At 41.9% G+C, this 21,566-nt stretch overlaps 1 protein-coding gene across 8 annotated transcripts in view; it reads right to left on the minus strand.

Annotated features, from left to right (window-relative positions):
• Positions 1-21,566, minus strand: part of LOC111973408 (sorting nexin-14) — a 32,380-nt gene that overhangs the window by 5,728 nt on the left and 5,086 nt on the right. For 5 of the 8 annotated variants that reach the window (XM_024000765.2, XM_024000767.2, XM_024000763.2 and 2 more), the window contains 20 exons: positions 15,304-15,394; positions 15,175-15,218; positions 14,986-15,073; positions 14,704-14,788; positions 14,413-14,569; positions 14,088-14,163; positions 13,892-13,936; positions 13,723-13,803; positions 12,634-12,748; positions 7,832-7,987; positions 7,540-7,664; positions 7,323-7,381; positions 6,886-6,912; positions 5,841-5,970; positions 5,363-5,537; positions 1,356-1,451; positions 1,094-1,194; positions 755-866; positions 426-466; positions 99-218 (listed from right to left, as the gene is read on the minus strand). In XM_024000765.2, coding sequence (XP_023856533.1) covers positions 99-218; positions 426-466; positions 755-866; positions 1,094-1,194; positions 1,356-1,451; positions 5,363-5,537; positions 5,841-5,970; positions 6,886-6,912; positions 7,323-7,381; positions 7,540-7,664; positions 7,832-7,987; positions 12,634-12,748; positions 13,723-13,803; positions 13,892-13,936; positions 14,088-14,163; positions 14,413-14,569; positions 14,704-14,788; positions 14,986-15,073; positions 15,175-15,218; positions 15,304-15,394 — 1,924 coding nt within the window. The remainder of the gene's footprint in view (positions 1-98; positions 219-425; positions 467-754; positions 867-1,093; positions 1,195-1,355; positions 1,452-5,362; positions 5,538-5,840; positions 5,971-6,885; positions 6,913-7,322; positions 7,382-7,539; positions 7,665-7,831; positions 7,988-12,633; positions 12,749-13,722; positions 13,804-13,891; positions 13,937-14,087; positions 14,164-14,412; positions 14,570-14,703; positions 14,789-14,985; positions 15,074-15,174; positions 15,219-15,303; positions 15,395-21,566) is intronic. The other 3 variants (XM_024000768.2, XM_024000770.2, XM_024000769.2) reach the window with 3 other exon arrangements.

The raw sequence follows: 21,566 nt of genomic DNA on the forward strand, positions 1-21,566 counted from the left end.
AATTGTAAAGGTAAAACTTGGGAATTTGGGGAAAATGTGACCCTACTTTAGGAAAAATGTTTTGGTTACTTTGGGGAATTGTGCAACCCTAGCCTCACCTTCTTGTTCTTCTCAGCAGTAGGGCTGAGCATGGTCATCTCTGGTCTGCTAGGTTTGGCTTTGGGAGATTCACAGGAGTTGAAGAAGGACTGGATGAAGGGCTCCAGGTTCTGTCCTTTCTGGCAGGCAGAGATGCAGAGGAAAACAAAGACAGAACATTGTGATTAATATCAGTCGACTGAGCCGGAATATTGCCTGATCATATCTACTTCCTTTTCCAGTTAAATTTAGTCTCAGAGATTAACTATAACATTGATATATTGGTATTGGCCGGAACTCCAAGAGATATTCTACTATTAAAAGCACATTGGAAAAATGCCTCTTACCTCTTTTATAATTTTTCCAGGGACAGACCTGAATATTTTACCTGAGAAGGAATAAAATCAATACAGATCCACGTGGAGCTACATAGCTAATCAATGATGAATTTCTCATGTATTTCACCATGGCATTTTCAGCCCTATAAATTCTGTATGAATGCATGGTCAAAAGTAGTGCACTATATAGAGGATAGGGTGGCATTTGGGACCCAGAACATGTACTTCTTCAGGGCATCTTCAGCCCTCCTCGTGTCATAATGTATGAATGTGTTAGAAAATGTTCCATAGATGTTATTGATGTACTGTGTGAATGTGAATGTGAAAATGCTCCATACCGAGGTTGACATCAGGCAACATCTTGTCCATGAACTGAGACTCCATGCTGTGAGGCGATAGGAAGTCTGCCAACAACTGACTGTTAGTTAGCTCTGGGTGCTGCATCAGTCTCTGTTCCCAACACACGCACAGATAAAGGCATGGATGCAGGCACGGATGCACGCATAGATGCACACACCACACACACACAATACAAATACGCATATGCACACACGCACAGGACTCACCAAAAGCGAGAGAGATGAAGATATATTAGAGTCATTTTATTGTTTTTTAAAGCCTTGAATGCACTACTGTTACTGCACACTATGCAGAGCAACAGGCCTATGAATCATTACCTGCAAATATTCCTCAAATTCTTCCCTTTTGGATGACAAGAACTCATAGTTCTTTGGTCCAATAATTCTTTTGGAGGGAAGCTGTGCATCTGCAAATGAGCCTGTGCAAAAGAGAACAAGGTCAATTTACTAGTGACATTTATAGTGTCAAAAAAGGAAACAAAAGTTCTGTCAGCATCCACCAGCCACAGGACTGAAATAAAGCCAAAAAAGGTACACTTCCTCTGTTGAAATGTGTGAGAAAGTATAAGTGACATCTTACCATGGAACTCTGTGAGTTTATTTTCTAGAACGTAGAATTCCATGTATCTTCTGAAGATGGACCAGTTCTCCGTTTCATGCCCCACTGAGAAAACCGCTAAAGAATCAACAGAATTGAAAACCAACATCAATATTGCAGTTTTATATTTCCCATTCCCAACTGTCAATAATCATCAAATGTATGGCTGCTTCCCAAATGGCACTTTATTTCCTGCATAGTAGGTAGGCCGATAAATAGAATTAATTCGATTGATTTGAATTTATGTTTTAGCGCGATGTTCCAAATGCTTGTATCGCAAGAATCAAGCATTTTTTCCCCTGTTTTTATGAGCGTTTATGTATTTTTGGTCTCATCTCCTTCGCTCCTTCTGTGCACCTTCTCACTCGCACACAGACACTAAGCCCCTCCCCATGCCACGCACAACAACGACAAACGATAACTTCTTGCTCTCTGACAACAAGCAGTTAAAACTTGCTATTTGCATTTGAGGTTTGGGCCAACAGAATCGGTCATATGGACACCGAAATACTTAAGACATTATTTTTCTGTAATAGAGGAGAACGATACTCTTTTTATATGTCTCAACTCCCAACATCCATAACAGAGCAGACCCTACTAAAACGGGAGTATCAATAAACATGACCATGGAAAATTCATGCTCAGTTTCTGACGCGCTACTGCTAGCAGCATTTTAGCCACAGACTTATATACTAGCTGTCTTGTCTGTTTTTTTTTTATATATACATGTGCAATGTGCATAATATTTAAGGAATTGGCAACTCATTGTCATTCTGAGAAATAAGCACCTTCTTATCCAGGTAAGCCACTTGATTTCAACAACTGAACAAAGTGAACAGGCTATGCTGTTCAAACAGTTGAGACGGACAGGAGGGTGTATTCATAATAGTTAAACTGTTCTACCTTATTAGCAAAGCTTATGGTAGAAGGCTTATATTTTAGCCTAGGTATAATTTTATACGCCCTGAATTCATTCGATTATTGCTGACTGTTTGAAATGCAGTGTATTTGACCTTTAATTGTGCAACAAAGCTTATTTAAACGTTAAAAAATAAAATCAAGATATTTATCGTAGAGGTGGACGATATGAAAAAAAATTATATCACGATATTTTCCACTGTCCGGACGATAACGATATACTGTAAACAAAAAACATTTCATGAGCCCTTCAAAGTTAATAAATTACAAAATATTGCTTTGAACCTTATAAAAACAGAAAGGGGGCATTACACATTTTTGTATATATATTTTTTTACTTCTGTGGTAAACCTTGGCAAACATGAAACATAAAAGGTATACAAGTTAAATAAATATGCAGTAAAATTAAATAAAAATATTTAATGCACTCAGGATTTAAAGAATTGTAGTTTTTTGTTTTGTTTTACTTTTTCCTGCCAAATATAAGAAGTGCAGTGTTTTTTCCGCATAACACCGGTCATCGCCATCATTTGATTTCTGAACCTCCGTCTTGAACAAATGGAGGACCGGCTTCAGATACGACACACTCACGTATGTCTCTCCTGACAGGACATTTGCTCCCGAGTGGCGCAGCGGTCTAAGGCACTGCATCTCAGGGCTAGAGGCGTCACTACAGACCTTGGTTCGATCCCGTGCAGGATCGGGAGTCCCATGGCGGCACACAATTGGCCCAGCGTTGTCCGGGGTAGGGGAGGGTTTGGCCGGGGTAGGCCGTCATTGTAAAATAACTGACTTAGTTAAATAAAGGTTAAATAAATAACATTCTTAAAATCCTGTGAAATCCTGGAGGTGCTGCCGTGATGGATTCAAAGACCTCGCTGTCTTGCCAGGAGGGTGCAGGGTGCCGTGTTTTTTGTCTGTTGCCAGGACTTGTGTGACGGCCTTTTCCTGCACCAGGACTCTTTCCATCATCTGCAGTCGAGATACAGATGGGGATTCCGTGATGAGCTTGTGGAGGGGCAGACTCAGTTTATCCTGTGTACTTGTCAGGGCCTTCTGCTTCTTTCAACTGTAGGAAAAAATGCTGACCACTTTCTTGCACACTCCTGTGGCCTGGGAAACCCAAGGTTCGTTTTGGACTCTCCTCTCTGAAAAATAAAAAGGTGAAAAAGATTTACATATGAGTCACAATTATTCAATAGAAATAACATTGCATCTGCTGTAATTACAACAATTTACAGTATGGACACTGGACATAATTACACATTTAATCCATATATAGATTTACATACAACTGTTGTGATTGAGAGCTATGTTGCTTTAGAAAATGGGATCATTTATTGAGTAGGCTATTTATTATTGAAAGAGAGAAGAAAAATTAATATATTGAAACCATAGCCTAACGTATCAATATTAAATAAAAGCAATGTAATCCATGAAATGTTTGGATATTGCACACATTTACAAATATTATAGATTTGCATAGCTCTGTGTATGTGTGTGTGTATATATATATATATATATATATATATATATATATATATATATATATATATATATTCGGCTTAACATATAATAAGGAACAGGCAGTCTAGTCTAGAATAACTTCAAACAGATAAGGAATACAATAGTTATTTTAAATTGTTGTTTATAAGTTACGTTATTTGTCTACCTAGCATTGTGTGTTTTGGATGTTGAAACTTACCAATAGCAATGTGTAGCCTCTGTCCGAAACACCCTAGTCTTGTCCATTTGTTCAGCTCCAATGCCTTGACCATGTTCGATCCGCTGTCGGTAGTCATACATACTTGACGCGACTCTTTCAAGCCCCAGGTTGAAAGTGCCTCCCCTCAGCCCAGCTGCAATTATTTCTCTGGTGTGGTCGTCTGGAAAATAAGAGGTCTGAAGGAATTTGCTTTGCAGCTTCCAGTTGTTGTCAATGTATGGCTCGTTGGTCGAGCTTGACCATAAATCGGCTGTGGTAGAGAAGAATGCAGCGTCACGGATTTCGTTGTCAACTCTGCCCGGACATTCTGTGTAGAGTTCTGGTAGACGTGTTTTGCTGAATTATTTACTGCTCGGGATCTCGTATCTTGGGCCTAGAGTTCGAATCAACTTTCTGAAACCGTCTTTCTCCACAGTTTGATTTGGTTCCATGTCTTTCGCTGTGTGATACGTAATTGCATTCGTTATTTCATTCCACTTCTTGTCATAGGGATTACCACTAATGATTGATGCGTTGAGTGATAGCTGAGTGCGGGTCTGGCTTGAAGACGTCTTGAGACTTGCTCTGCTGCTCCGGGGGTTTGTTGCACGCATTCTGGTAGATTCTTCATATTCGCGCACATGCAGGGTTTTCAGATGGTGAAAAAGATTGCTGGTGTTTCCACCTTTGGCTTGCACAATGCGTCTACACAACTTACACAATACTGTTTGTTGGTTGAGGTCCGATATCTTAAAGCCAAACCAGTTCCAAACGACAGAGGCCCCCTTTTTTTGAACCAATTCTTCGTCGTCCTGCAAATCAACCTCAATAGCATTATTTTCCTCTTCTTCAGTCATCCTCAATGCTTGCTTACACTTTTGCGCTTGAGTTTCAGACACTTTTGCTAACGAAAGGAGTTTACTTCACTAAATGTTTGCTTGCATGTTTGTTTGTTGACTTTGATTGGCAGGCAGATCGCGTGTAACGTCCATGCTCCTACTTTGCTAAAAAGAAGAAGCTATGTAAAAGATAAAACTATTTGAACTAGCCCACTAGGCTGTATCACTCGACTTGAAATTTTTAACAAAACAAAAACGCCTTATTTCATTACATTTATTAATTTACCATGATATGGCAAAATCCACATCATGGCACAACGTCATACCGGTATTCACTTTCATACCAGTATACCACACAACCCCGATATATCTTGAATCACCCAAAACTATCTTTAGGCCATATCCCCCAGCCCTACTACTTAGTGCCCTACTTTTGACCAGGACTCTCTGATCAAAAGTAGTGCATTATGTAGGTAATAGGGTGCCATTTGGGACTAACTCATAAACATCTTTGGTTGTGCCCTCACCTTCCTTCCTGTCATTGCGCTCCACTTCGATACAGAACACAGGGACCCTCTCCCTATTGACCTCATCAACGTAGGGGATGGTGATGCTCCAGGCTGACAGGTTCCTCAGGACTCCTGGAGTACTGCAAGCCTCCACTGGGGTGTTATCCTCCACCACCATAGTGGCCTCCTCAATCTGCAACACATGGGAGGTGTGGGACGACAGTTGAACTAAGCTCATGAGGCACTTAGAAGTTATATTCTTCTAGAATCATATAAATTTTTTGACTTTTATGTAAATTATGTACCAATAGCAGAACGCCCCTTTAATTGTACTTAGCTAAAAAATAAACCCTTTGGTGATAATAAACATGAAAACCACCTATTCATATACAGATAGTGGAGGATGAGGAAGTGATATTGGTTTCTCTTTGGGTGTCAGTTTTAAAGTATTGCACTATATCAGGAATAAAGTGCCATTTGGAGGGGAAGCGCTCACCACTTCATCTTCAGCGTTGACCATGGCGTACGGCAGCATAGTCCCCTCCATGGTAGTGCTTTTGAAGACACCTTTGATCTTGCTGCCGATCCTGCTTATCCCGAAGGACTCCCCCCGTTTTGAGATGTTCCTTCACAGGCACACACAAAAACATATGCGTGAACAACACAAGTGAACACACCAACTAGGAAACGGAGAGTCGGAAAGGGAGCTGTGTGCAACTGCATGTGTTCCTGTCAACAGTTGTTGAGGCCACTTATGCAAACGTCTGATGTTAATGCAGCCTTGCCTCATGTCAAAATGCCATGCTGAACAACGAGAGCACACATTATGAAGCGCTGCACATTCAACTAACGGACAGACGAAAACAGATGAGGTACTTTGAAGTTGTGTATTACAGGAGTCCATGCTTACAGACTGAGGCTCATAGCTAGCCATATGTCAATAGAAGTTAGAAATGTTGGATGGGAAAGTTAGTACAGACTAAATATTGGGGACAACCAATGAGGGTTGAAGAGAGATGGCGTGAAATTGAGGCCCTTCAACACTGCCCCAAAAAGGGGGACTTGGTCGGGCAGCTGTTATGCACAAGAAAACTATGGACACTCACATAAGACATGGATAGATAGACCAAGAGAGAAAAGGCATGAGAAGAGATCAGTAATGGGGCTATGGGCAACGCCATCGTTCTCCTCTTCCTCCATTCAAGCACTCACGACTTTGTATATTCAAAGGTGCAACTAAAATAAAGACCAATGCATCTATCCAAAATGGTACATAGGCCTATAACCCCAAATCTTGTTCAGTTTTAGCAATTCGACACGGTAAAGAGTAAGTCAATACAAAAACACATACAAACACTAGATTGCAAAAGCCTACTGAAGACAAGTGCTTATTGCCCCACAATGCTTTTGTTCTCAGGCAAATTTTGGTTCCTTCACTTCATTCTGGGCATATTAAGTCGCATTTCTTGCATGCAGCTAAATCAACGGCAGCCAGCCGAGGGACATTAGCTTGGCCTGCATCATTCAAAACACATACTCACCTCATATCATCCAAACTCAGACTATTCCTGGAATAATAGGCACAATGAATTACAGGATGCCAGGATAAACAGGACCAGCCCACAAATAGTACAAATTAGCCTCAGTGCCCTTTGTGGGGATGTGGTGGGCGTCAACAGGTCTGTTACTGGGGCCAAAAATAATACACCACCCTAATGTAGTGTTGATGTGAACTTGATATAGACTTGGAGGCATTCTGTGTATTACATGAACGACATAATGAAACTAGTCTTAACACTTCTGTTTGGAAGAATATTAAAGCTCTCCAATTAAGTCTCTATTTAGATGTAAAGGGAACATTTGTGGACTATATTATATGACAACAAAAAAAACTAGAAAACTAACTACACTAAACACTTCAGCTTAGAGTAACATTAGACATCTTTCCAATGTAGTCATTGCCATCAGGAGCACAAACCTGTTCATTCTGGAGTCCATTTTTGGAGACTCCACCCCCCTCAGAAGGTGTCTGAAATACTGCAGAGAGAAAGAGAGCTATAAATGAGGGAAAATATTATCCATTTGTCAACTTGCTTTTGTATATCGTTTGACTCTGTCATTGTATGTTTGCCCTATGTGCAATTTAGAACACAGACGATAGTATAGTACAGTGTAAGTGCTGTACTTGGGCTCACCTCATCGCTGTGGCAGAACATGGGGGTGAAGACGCTCTCCAGCAGGGACAGCACATGCTCATAGGCCTCAAACAGACAGTGCATGGTCTGCAGCTTCACCACTCCCTCGTACGGCCCCTGTGCAACTAGTGCCAATTATGACAGAGTGCAGTAAAATAAATTAAAAAGCAAGTCATATATATTTTCAAGGTTTGTGGACTTTGAGAAAATAGCACATATCTGATTGAAAAAGGCGGCGCACGTCACACTATGTTGAATGATGATTGTGTACTGAGAATCTAGCAGCGCTTACTGTTTCGTATTTCTTCGATGATGACGGGGTCAAAGCTGATCTTGTCGATGCTTTCTTCCAGGCAGTAGGTCTCATAGAGGTGCTGCACCTCTCCATGCAGGCGCTGCAGCTCAGAGTCACTCAGCTCCGGACACAGGATCTTATCATTGAACTCTTCTGGAATGACATGAAGGAAAAGTAGATGAATGCTGTTAAAGTGTTACTTGATTGATCAATGTTTTATAAAACTTCCAAATTCACAGTAGCGGTGCGTGGGTAAAATCACTGGGGAAGCCAAGCCAGGGGGAAAAAGCCATATTACGACCTGTGTTGTGATACTTGCGTTGTTTGTTCTATAACCTGTTAGTTCATATGCCTTGCGACCCTGATATATAGGCTTAAAGGCCGAGACAATAAGGCACAGTGGCAGAATAAATTCAACCACACCTTTGTTTCAACACAAAACCAGAGAGCAACATCTGTCCGGTGAAGTCCACAAAACATATTGCATGTAACAAACAGTTACATGACCTACAGCATGGTTAAGCAAGTTAATGTTTCCGACATTTTCAGACTACTAAACAACTATTGATTTAGAACACCGTAGGGTTAACACAAGTCGCAAAGAAAACAGGGAGCTGCCTCCACTATTCCAGCACCATTTCAACATCATCAAATCACCTATGCTTAGTCTAATACAGTGACAACTAAAAGATTTCAAAAACAATTTAGTCCAATCAACATAAGCTAGATATGTGGCTGTCCATGGTACTGATGTGTGTGTGCACGTGTGTGTATGTAAGTAAGTAAAAAAAAACATGTTGACTCACCCTACGTGTAGAAAAACGCCAATGTCATCCTCCTCTCTTTCATGTTGCCGAAACGGTCTATGATTGTCATACAGTACACACTAAGTTTTTGTTGTCCTAGGCTACCTGGCTAAAATGCTTGCTGGCTAGTCTGACTTCATGGGCAACGATTAGCCTACTACATATTGAACTTCCATCCTCTCAGGCACAATGTTTGAATTTATGGTTGGATCAGAATCACCGTTATAATCACTGGCCAGTACAGAGAAGTAAGTAAAGCCACAAGTCGAAATTCCTACCTCCGTCCATGGCTAATTTAGGAAAGGGCCAATTTCAGCTAGCTAGCTAGCCACCGGAGGACAACACAACGAGATGCAACAATTCAAGTTTTTTTCTGCCAATTAAGTTTGGCTTGATGTGATTGGTGTGAAGCCAAATCCAAACTGGCTTCCCTTGATAGTTCTATTCACAGCTGAGCTCACTCAGTTTAGCTCAAAGCTGATTGCCTATTATTGTATAATTGTTTATCAAGGGAGAACAAATGCTAGCTGGCATTCCTTGCATTCAATGCTACGGGCGGCAACAGAGCTGTGGCGGTCACGAAATTCAGTCAGACTGTGATTGTCAAGCAAATAACTGTCGGGCTCACAGTAATTGACCGTATATTAACATACACATTTAGCATCTCCTGGCTTCCACACATAGCCTTATAAAGTCTAATAAATCCATGTAATATAGGTCTAAAGAAGCATGATATGAAGAACATCTAGTCTATTTCAGAAGAACAGAATAGCATACTCTTGAGTTGTCCTTATGTTAGGTCCTGAACTGGCTATGCCAAATGGCTGTGGGCTACACTAGTTCATTTAGTAAACAAGACTTGCTTATAATTCCATGGCATTATTTTATAGTATGAAGAATACAATTAAACAAAGCTAAACAAAATATCAATATTTTTCCCCAAACGATTTGAGGGCGTGCGCACATGCGGCTATTCTGTGTTGAGCGCTTAACATAAATGAGGTACTCCTATATGCTTCATTTAGAGTTATTAATGTAACTTTAGTTGTTCTACAAATGTTGGGCTATATGTTTAGATTTTTAATACATTGTAAGGCTGCATGATGCAACTAATGATTTGAAAAAAGTTGCTTGAAAGGCATGAGCTCTGCTTTGTTTTTTTGCGCAAGCTGTACACACTTCATTAGTCTCTCATTCACAATTAGACAAGCACTTGATAATGCCTTGAATTTCACGCCGGCATCCCCTTTGTGTCCGTAATGCACCGTAAAAAATACATGCCTTTTGCGGCCAGTGGCCATTGTGCCCTTGGCCCTGACTGCTGTACGCTCCTAAGCACCGCTCACTCACATGGCTCTCCATCACATGATTGGGTCTTTCTCACAGGCTACAAGTGAAGACCGACACATCCGGGACGCAACTGCGCACGTCCTTATCCAATTTCGAGGTGCATATTGAAAGAACTGTCCACATATACTTTTCGTCAGCCAACAAGATGAGTAGGCCTAACGAACAGTAAAAGCACTAGCCTATGTCAATCTACTATCCCCCATAGTACAAAAGTCGACATATTCAATTCTGTGCGAGAAATAAATATTCCAAACATAGTCTGGGACAGTTGTGGGATGCAATAGATCACAAATTAATACAACCACTAGCAATGTGGCTGACGCAACAGATCAGAACATTTAGAAATATCCGGCTATTTCTTCACATTATAAGCGCAGCAATGCGCACATGACAGTAGTCTATAAGCGCTTATGTTCCATTAGCGGGAAAACACCATTATCAAAAGTGACGCAGATGTGATTATGTATGTAATGCTTTTATTATAAAGGTGCATTTTTATGGTGAAAATGATCTTCCCCAAACTTGAAACTAACTCGCTACTTATGTATGCTCTAAACCCCTTGTAAAGCAGATTAATGTGCATCATTTTTAGAAGTTATTTGGCCACTTTAGTTGTGACACAAACCTAATCAAACATATAGGCCTAGGGCCTCCCGGGTGGCGCAGTGGTCTAGAGCACTGCATCGCAGTGCTAGCTGCGCCACCAGAGTCTCTGGGTTCGCGCCCAGGCTCTGTCGCAGCCGGCCGCGACCGGGAGGTCCGTGTGGCGACGCACAATTGGCATAGCGTCGTCCGTGTTAGGGAGGGTTTGGCCGGTAGGGATATCCTTGTCTCATCGCGCTCCAGCGACTCCTGTGGCGGGCCGGGCGCAGTGCGCGCTAACCRAGGGGGSCRGKTRCACGGTGTTTCCTCCGACACATTGGTGCGGCTGGCTTCCGGGTTGGAGGCGCGCTGTGTTAAGAAGCAGTGCGGCTTKGTTGGGTTGTGCTTCGGAGGACGCATGGCTTTCGACCTTCGTCTCTCCCGAGCCCGTACGGGAGTTGTAGCGATGAGACAAGATAGTAATTACTAGCGATTGGATACCACGAAAATTGGGGAGAAAAGGGGATAAAAAAACAAAATAAAATAAAAACAAAAAAAACATATAGGCCTATGGGCTAGGCTACAGGATGTGTGCGACTATGATTAGAAAAAGTCGAGGGGAAGGCAGTTTCTTATGCTGGGCATCATTCAGAAGTGATAATATATAGGCTAATATTGCCACCCATCAGACTATTCTTGACTTAATCTTGTCTTTACATGTACTAAATAATATTTGTGTAAAATGTGTTTTGATTTAGAATGGCCCAATATCATGCACCTGTCTCGAAACAGAGGCAGCGGTAAAAAAGACATGTCATCTATGCACTTAAGTAGCGAATGGAGGGCGCTTTTCCCATGGTTAATTTTAAATGCCAGCCAGGTAGGCTATACTCCTGTTGTAAAGATATACAATGTGCTTAATATTAGGAAAGTTGAGAAATAAATATAGTAGGCCTAGCCTATAGAAAGATGGGATGCTCCTCTTTTTAAAATAGAGGCCATCACTGTTTTCTCGTGCAATTGCATAGCCTATAGAAATGTTGTGCAACAGGAGCTCATGGGCTCTCCTGAAATGTTTGATTAGATTTTCAAACACGTTTGCATTGATGTCAGAGTGATTAGAGGGACAATAGAGTGCTGAGTACCAGGCAGTTAGCAAGTTTGGTAGGCTACTAATGACCATCAGCATCATTAGAACTTGGAGAAGCCTAATTACCGTGACTAAACGGTCACATGGAATTTGACTGCCTTTTGACTCGTGACCGCCGATGTGGCGGTAATACAGTCATCGCAACAGCCCTAGGCGACAACAATATCATACTCTTTTTGACCAGACATCATCAGATAAATGGGCTACACATACAGAGGGGCACATTTTGAATCTCATTCAAACCCATGATTATGTATACACATTTTAAATGGTTATAGTTCAAAAAGTATATAGAGTATCAACAGGTTTTTGACAAGCAATCTAAGTAGGGTCAGTCTGAACATATCAATGTTGGTTTGGAGTTTATAGCTTAAACAGTAAAAGGGTTGATAGGTCTAGATTATTATATATTTTTAAACCATTTTAGTCTATGGGCCGTTTATTTGCGATTGAAATTAATTAGGAGCTCATTTAAATGTTTCAGTAGTAAAAAAAGTATAAATGCTATCAAAAATATTTTCTCAAACAATCTAAACTGGGGCAATCTGGTTTCGTGTTAATAGCTTACATCTTTTAAGCTCTAAAGTGGGCCTGAAGAAGTCGAATAAGAAATATAGTGTCTTGCCTTCAGCAAGCACACTAATAAAGAAAGAGAAGTGGGGTTGAGTGTTGTTACTCTCTAGACATCACTGGCTATGGTTATTCTGTGTCATCATGGACTTATGGTCTTCAATATACATGCCTCTCAATATGGGAGTAGCATGCAGGAAAGATGGCAGTACAAATGTATTTCTTTCATGACAAACAACTCAATTCAAAAAATATTTTAAGGGGTGAGAACGTGGTAGGAGGCAAACAAAATGCCTTTTATAGCCTTGTATGAGGATCTCTGAAAGTAGTGCTGTCCTTACCCACAGTGAGGCAGAACTGAAGAACCTGCACGGCCCCCTCCTGCTTCAGGAAGTTCATAAAGCGGAAGAGCAGGTCCTGTTGCTCCCGGATCTCCTTCAGCTCCAGCTTCAGCACCTGGGAATCCACAGGCCGGAGGACAGCCACAGAGTTCAGAAACTGTGCTTGTCCATGCAAAACTCTAAACCAATACTTTAACTATTGCCTTCATTTTTATTAATTTTGTCATGTCTTCTGTTTTAGTTCACTGACTACCTTTCTAATTGTGCTTGTTAGAACTAGGAGGGTACAGTAGTACAGGTATTAATTGTCAGTGGAATGGATACATAACTAACAAGGGCTTTCTGTTCCAAATGCCGAAGGTACTAAGTACCGTAATTTCCGAACTATAAGCCGCTACTTTTTCCCACGCTTTGAACCTCGCGGCTTATACAATGACGCGGCTAATTTATGGATTTTTCCCGCTTTCACAAGATTCATGCCGCCAAAAAACTGAGCACCGTCACATAATGTGACGTAAATCGAGCGCGCTCAAACTTCCCATCATTCTGATTACGGTAGTCATTTTGTCAACCTCATCATGGCAAAGACACGGAGAAATGCATATATGCAGCTTTCAAGTTGAAGGCGATCGATCTGGTTGTTGGAAAAGGAACTAGAGCTGCTGCACGGGAGCTTGGCCTTAATGAGTCGATGATAAGACGTTGGAAACAGCAGCATGAGGAACTGACTCAGTGCAAAAAGACAACAAAAGCTTTCAGAGGGAAGAAAACCAAATGGCCCGAACTAGAAAATGAGCTTGAAGCCTGGGTCAACACACAGAGAGCAGACTTTCTTGGTAGGCTACTGTTTACTGCTATTTTTTTATTTTTGTTACAAGGCGTGTTTCGTTTAAAAGTATTTATTTTTGTTACAAGCCGTGTTTCGTTTAAAGGCTGTGTAAAGTTAATTTGTTTCAATGTACCGGTAGGCACCTGCGGCTTATAGACATGTGCGGCTTATTTATGTACAAAATACATATATTTTTTTTAATTCAGTGGGTGCGGCTTATATTCAGGTGCGCTTAATAGTCCAGAAATTACGGTACTTACAGATGTCTTCTTGGTACGAGGGTCAGCGTATTTCTGCAGGAATGGAACCAGGGCAGATGGTGGATCCATGGCCAGCTCAGGCTGGGGAAACAATTTGAGGAATAAATCACAAATGCATTACAGCATGATGCTTCCACATGAGGTTTGGTAAAGTGCCCAATTTACTTACTGGAGAGTCATCAACAAATATTAGAACCATGTGGTTCACAGTATCCTGAAAAGCAACAGGAGGAATGCATCAATAAGATGGAATATGTCAACCACCGCTCAGTTAAATTGCTACCATTCCAGAAGTATATGTTCTGCTCATTTATATCCGTTCGTATTCATATCCTATATCACTAAGCACACAACATTCTACTTACAGGATCAGCCATGAAGTCCAAGGTGGGGAGGAACACAGACCCTACCATGACCTCTCGCATCAGCAGAGCTAAAGATCTGACAATCAGGAAGACATAGGATTCAGATAAAGTGCCTTATGTCAAATGTATTTAACAGTAGAGTTCTCCGTTTTTCCTTGAGGAAGATCTGACAGAAAAAATGTTCACTCAGTATATTTTGTGGTTAAGATCAATAATAAACAGTTAAATGTCTATCATTTTGATAACAAGATAGTGATAAGAATGATAAAATATATACGATTTTGACTGACAGAGGTGCATGGACTGCCTGGTTGGGTGGGCCTACCTGCAGTCAGTAGCTTTGGGTGGCATAAGATAGGCAAAGAGCATCTCCGTCACCTTCCTGAGATAAAGCAGCTCCTCTCTGCGACTGCGCAGAGCAACATGCAGGTCAGGGCCATACTCATCCAGAGCAGCCTGCTGCAAACCTTCAGTGTTCTTCACTAGAACACACACACAGAGTATTAAACCTTGCACAGCCAGTACACATTTTGTTTTCTTTATTGACCAACATCTTGCAGTGCAGAATACTACTGTGAGAATGAAAACATGCAAATCTACAAAACAAATTGTAAACCTTTTTGTTTGGCCTTTGCAATGATTTCAATGTGCTTCATGGCAGCTTTCATCATTTTGCCAGAAATAAGTGAGGGGACATCAACCTGTGTGAAACAATTACACAGTTAGCATAGAGTCTGAAAAATAGCCACAGCACATCAACACGGTATTACCCATTAGCAATATGTGGATTCAAATGACATACAACAACTCTAATATATGCTAAGGTTTCTTGACAAAGGTTACTACTCGGAGAACAGAATGTGGGTGAAAGAGATGAATAGACAGAACTATATATCACCTTCTGAGCGCGTCGAACTAACACAGATGCAAAGAAACGAAAAGTCATTCTCAGTTCATCTACGCATGCCTCATCATCGGTGATGTCCCTATAAAGTAAAGTAATAAAAAGCATAATGAAATACGCATTCCAAAATCCAGACAGAAAACCCAAGTCAAATCGTTCAAAACTGTGGTAGAAACTACTCACCTGTACCAGGGATATACAAAATTCTCCAGAACCAACTCGAGCAACTAAGGGCCAAATATCAATAATTATTAATTGCATTTGTGATTTTCAAAATTAAAATTATATCTTTGAAATGACCCATTACTCTACCTCTGACATAGAAGCATCCACTTTTGAGTAGACTTTCAAGTCCAACCATGGCTGATAGTTTTCTAGGAGTAATGTTGGTCTGTGAAGGACACCATATTTCAAGATTTAAAAATTGTATTTTTACATTTCAAATCACAATTCAGTCATATATTTATCACACAATAATTTGCAAGCAATTAATGGCATAGCGATGTGTGAATGTGTCAGTCGGTCCTGTGCAGCACATAAGTTTACATGCAAAGTAATAATTCAATAATAAACTGATTATGGCAGTAGGCAGATTACGCAAGTCAAGTAAACGTCTTAATCTGCTCATCTTAAATCGGCATACGGTCAAAATCAAAGTAAGCATACAATTAAATCACCTGGTTTTCTGAGCAATCTTTCAAATTATTAGGACATGTAAACACCTTAAAATCGTCGTTCCAGCCGTGTATTTGATCTGCGCATGTGCTATCACCAGCTGAGCGAGCCTCCTCAAGCGTGAGTGAAGTGAGTTCGGAACAACTGAATGTATGCGTCTTAGAAGTAGTTCTCACAAACAAACTTTATATGTCCGAACTCAATGTGAAATGCTTCCCAAAAATAACATGGTCACAGTGGTAGAACTTATTTTGATTGGCGATTTTCTGCCATCAGGTAGCCTGATTTCAGATGTGTCCATGTAAACAGGATTATTAGGGAAATCGTTCTTCTTGCAAAGCATGTAAAGGTTATATTCAAACTATTACGCTATATTAATCTGACAATTCACAATCGCATAGTGTTAATGTAACCGTAATCTTGTGTCCACTAGATGGCAGATTAACTCCAGATGCACCTCTAACCAATGGGGCAAAAATCCTTCTTGGCATGTTACTCATCAATGCCACTGCTGTTCATTGCTAAACACAAGATTTAGTCTTAAGCATTCACAATGTAAACGTGAGTGGTGAGCTGTAGTGATGCGCGTGTCAGCCGTTTGCTCACCCCACCTGCACACAATTGCTAATAACCCATCTGCAACTGCCAGACTATGTGATAAAGTGAAAATGAGCCCTGCTCCCGACCCTAACCCACAAGTATAGAAATTGTGCTGCACAGTAAGAGATGTCGGAACAATTTTTTGACAGGGGTGTGGGATTTTCTTTTTTTAAGACCAATTTAGATAGGCTTACAGTACAAGTCAAAAGTTTGGACACACCTACACATTCAAGGGTTTTTCTTTATTTTAGAATACTAGTGTACTAGAATACTAATACTAGAATACTAGTGAAGACATCACAACACATACAGAATCATGTAGTAACCAAACAAGTGTTAAAACAAATCTAAATATATTTTATATCTGAGATTCTTCAAAGTAGCTACCCTTTGCCTTGATGACAGCTTTGCACACTCTTGGCATTCTCTCAACCAGCTTCACAGGGAATGCTTTTCCAACAGTCTTGAAGGAGTTCCCAGATATGCTGAGCACTTGTTGGCTGCTTTTCCTTCACTCTGTGGTCCAACTCATCCCAAACCATCCCAATTGGGTTGAGGTCGGGTGATTGTGGAGGCCAGGTCATCTGATGCAGCACTCCATCACTCTCCATCTTGGTCAAATAGCTCTTACACAGCCTGGAGGTGTGTTGGGTCATTGTCCTGTTGAAAAACAAATGATAGTCCCACTAAACCCAAACCAGATGGGATGACGTATCGCTGCAGAATGCTGTGGTAGCCACGCTGGTTAAGTGTGCCTTGAATTCTAAATAAATCACCGACAATGTCACCAGCAAAGCACCCCCACACCACATCCTCCATGCTTCACGGTGGGAACCACACATCTGGAGATCATCCGTTCACCTACTCCGCGTCTCGCAAAGACAAGGCGGTTGGAACTAAAAATCTCAATTTGGACTTCCAAATTCCAAACTGGACTTCCACCAGTCGAATGTCCATTGCTCTTGTTTCTTGGCCCAAGCAAGCATCTTCTTATTGGTGTCTTTAGTAATGGTTTCTTTGGAGCATTTCGACCTTGAAGGCCTGATTCAGGCAGTCTCCTCTGAACAGTTGATTTTGAGATGTGTCTGTTACTTGAACTCTGTGAAGCATTTATTTGGGCTGCAATTTCTGAGGCTGGTAACTCTAATGAACTTATCCTCTGCAGCAGAGGTAACTCTGGGTCTTCCTTTCCTGTGGCGGTCTTCATGAGAGCCAGATTCATCATAGCGCTTGATGGTTTTTGCAACTGCACTTGAAGTTCTTGAAATGTTCCGCATTGACTGACCTTCATGTCTTAAACTAATGATGGACTGTCATTTCTCTTTGCTTATTTGAGCTGTTCTTGCCATAATATGGACTTGGTCTTTTACCAAAAAGGGCTATCTTATGTATACCACCCCTACCTTGTCACAACACAACTGATTGGCTCAACTGCATTGAGGAAAGAAATTCCACAAATGAACTTAACGAGGCACAACTTTTAGTTGAAACGCATTCCAGGTGACTACATCATGAAGCTGGTTGAGAGAATGCCAAGAGTATGCAAAGCTGTCATCAAGTCAAAGGGTGGCTACTTTGATGAATCTCAAATATAAAATACACTTTTTAGGTTACTACATGATTCCATATGTGTTAATTAATAGTTTTGATGTCTTCACTATTATTCTACAATGTAGAAAATAGTAAAAATAAAGAAGAACTTTTGAATGAGTAGGTGTGTCCAAACTTTTGACTGGTACTGTATATGTGCGCATGATCACGCAGCATCCAGCCAGAGTTGTTCAACTTTGCTAGGTGGGTTTGCAGTTGTTCTGAAGTTTACACAGTGTTGTGAATGTATTTGCAGATCCATCAAAGAGTTAAAATTTGATGGAGAATAAACCGTGAAAGAGAACAGCACTGTGCCCTTTGTCGATGAGCCATACAAGAGCCGTTACACTGGTGCCGTGACCCGGATGATCCTCATGATCAGCCTGACGCAGATCACCGGGGGAAGTGAAGATCAAGTGTGCTCTTCTGGTCAGATTTTTTGTTTCATGCCATAGGGCTGCTGTTTTGTCATTTCAGTGTTGTGTTTTTTCCAGTTTTTATTTTCTCTGTCAATTTTTCTTTAACTTTTTCTTTGACATTTAATTTGTTTCATCCAAGGGCGGTGTCAGGGCTCACAAATCTTCAACTGATAGTGAAATAGTTGAAGATTTTATTACTCCTAATATTGTCAAGGGGAGAGGGGTGTTTGGTTTGGCAAACATACAGGTAGCAATGCAATGTCCAGTGGGTTTCATGGTCGGGGAGTGGGGATATATCAGTCATTAGCTGATCGTGTTAGGAGCGCGGGTACACAGTTCAGGAGTGGGTTGATATGACAGACTATTTCAAAAAGCAAAGATGTGAGGTGCCTGATCAAGCAGAAGAGATCATGAGCAGGTTAATGGGAAAAGCCAGGGATGTAGTGAAGAGTCGTTGGACATCAAACAGAACCTAGATCTAATCTACCCCATCCTCCTGCAATACTTCCATAACTCCTGCCTTGGTTCAATGCACAGCAGCAGCCAGATGAGATGGACATGTTGGAACTAATGATGGAGAAAGTGCAGCGACAAAAGTGGTTCCAGTGAACACAACCCCCCTGCACACAACCCAAGGTCTCAACATCGTACCAGTGACCAGGCCTGCAGGGTGTGTAATGATACTAGGCACTCAACACAGTCTCATTGCATGGGAGAGTGTATGTGCTTCCTTCCGTTTCACTCCTGGTCACACGAGAGATGCATGCCCAAGGCTTTTGTCACAGTCCAGTCCGGCTGAGGAAAACTAGCCAGTCTGTGTTTTGAGGGAGGCAGTACAGGTAAAGATGAAGATACTCCCAATGCCGAAGCTCTATACATGTCAGCCAAAGACTCTAATGACATGACTGGATATGTTGTGTACCAGAACACACATATAGTAGGAAGAAGCAAAAGCCTGTTTTACACACCTGTTGGTAACAAAGTGACTCTCGGTACTAAGCTTGACAGTGGGTCAATGGCGTGCACAATGAGTGAGATGGCTAAGCTGAAGTTTATAGATGCTGGGGTAGTTGATGTGAAAAGCCAGTTTAACTCAGATGTCGTACTTGTTGGCTGTGGAGGACTCCTTATGAGGCCTAAGTCTGCATTCAACAAACATTGAAGTCTATGGATGCAAGATGGTTGTTCCAACTTTGGTAGTAGAAGGTCAACATGATGAACTAATACTGGAAACCAACGTGATCAAGCACATCCTCCGTGAATCAAAACAATGTGACAATTATTGGAAAGCAGTCTCGGCCCCCTGCATCACAGACGACATGGAATCTGAGCAGTTTCTCACCATGTTAGCTGGAATCAACCACTGGAGAGGCGACAACATCTCTAACGAGATAGGAACAGTGAGATGTAACTCAGCCATTTGCCTTGACCGTGGTCGCGAGTATCTGGTTTGGGAAAAGCTAAACAAAAACCACTGTTGCGTCTCCTGGCAGCGCGGTGATGACAGAACCTACTACGTCTCGCTCAGCACTATGGGGGATCATGTTGGCAAGGATTGTTACGCCTGTGTGGGGAGACAGATGGGTCCCACTGAAGCTGATCAACACGTCTGGCTGTCCAGTGTGGCTGAAGCGCAATGTAAAGCTTGCAGACATCTTCCCATGTGTAGCAATGGAGGACATACAAGTCACCGAACCAGAACAGTGTAGTCCACCTGGTCAGCTGTCCTCAAGCCACGTCTGAGTCCGATGTGATGGGCCACAAGAGACACGTTCCACGGAAGAGAAGCTAAGACTGCTGGAGTTGAGTGCTTTGGACCTCAGCCCGTGATGTGTATGAGAAGTGCAAGAGTCAACTGGCTGACCTAGTAGTGCGCTATGACGATATCTTTTCACGTCACCATCTTGATTGTAGAGAAGCTAAAGGATTTGTTCACAGAATCCGCATGACCGACAATAGACAGTTCCGGCTTCCGTTCCAAAGAGTGCCTCCATGTCAATACCAGAAGATGCGCCAGGTCTTGAGTGAGAAGGGGGAAAAAGATCTAATTTGGAAATCGACAAGCGAGTAAGCATCTCCCCTGGTGCTAGTCTAGAAGAAAAATTGAGACCTTCGTATCTGTACAGACCTCCGCTGGTTGAACAAGAAGACCCTGAAAGATGCACATCCTCTCCCGCACTAGATGGACTTCTTGGCTGCGCTCGGCGGCAACTCTCTCTTCAGCACAATGGATCTCACCTCTGGGTTCTATAACATGCCACTGCACGAAGATGTCAGGAAGTATACAGCCTTCACAACAGCTATGGGGCTCTTTGAATATAACCGTCTACGTCAGGGTCTCCTGTAACATCCCTGGAAGCTTCTTGCGCATGATGGCCAGTATCTTCGGAGATCAGAACTTCATGTGTTTGCTGTGTTACTTGGATGATCTGTTGGTCTTTGGCCCAGACGAGAAGACGGCCTTGGAACCCTTGGAGATGGTCACAACATGAAGTTGGCCCCATAGAAGTGCTTTTTCTCAGGAAGTCTGTCAAGTCATATAATTTATGAAAATGGTGTGTCTACAGATTCTAATAAAGCCGACAGCATCCCTAAGATAAGCATTGGTGATCTGATGGAATTTGATGGTGACTCCTTCACAGAAACCGTTAAGTTCATTCCTTGGCATGGTAAACTACTACTAACACTTTGTGCCTGGTTTCTCCGCAATAGCCAAACCTCTTCTCATTGACTGGATCAAAGAGAAAACCCAAGGGTCGTCAGAAAGTAAAGCACTCCTCAGCGTCGAAAGTTGAGCGTCGCAGACTGGACACCTGAACATGAGAAGGCCTTCAAAAAATGTAAGACCTCTCTGGTAGACGCGGTGGTGTTGGCACATCCTGACTTCTCCCGCCTGTTCATGTTATCGACAGCTGCGTCCATGGACGGCATTGGTGCTGTCCTGTCACATTTGCAAGACGGAGAAACTTGTGCCAGACCCATTGCATTTGCTAGCAAGTCCTTGTCTGTCTCAGAAGAACTACCCAGCTTAGCAGTTAGAGTTCCTGGCAATGAAGTGGTCGATCTGTGACAAGTTCAGTCACTGGTTGAAAGGTCATGTCTTTACTGTTTGGACTGACAACAATCCATTTACTCACATTATGACCAAGCTGACGCTGGACTGTTGCGCGCAACGCAGAGTGGCCAAGTTAGCCAGTTATGATTTTGACATTAAGTACGTGCCAGGTCCTCAGAATATGGTTGCTAATGCTCCAAGTCGAGTGCCCTTTATCAAAGCTGTTCGCAACAGAC

The sequence above is a fragment of the Salvelinus sp. IW2-2015 genome, linkage group LG14 (genome assembly GCF_002910315.2).
Source record: "Salvelinus sp. IW2-2015 linkage group LG14, ASM291031v2, whole genome shotgun sequence".
Taxonomy (NCBI): Eukaryota; Metazoa; Chordata; class Actinopteri; order Salmoniformes; family Salmonidae; genus Salvelinus; species Salvelinus sp. IW2-2015.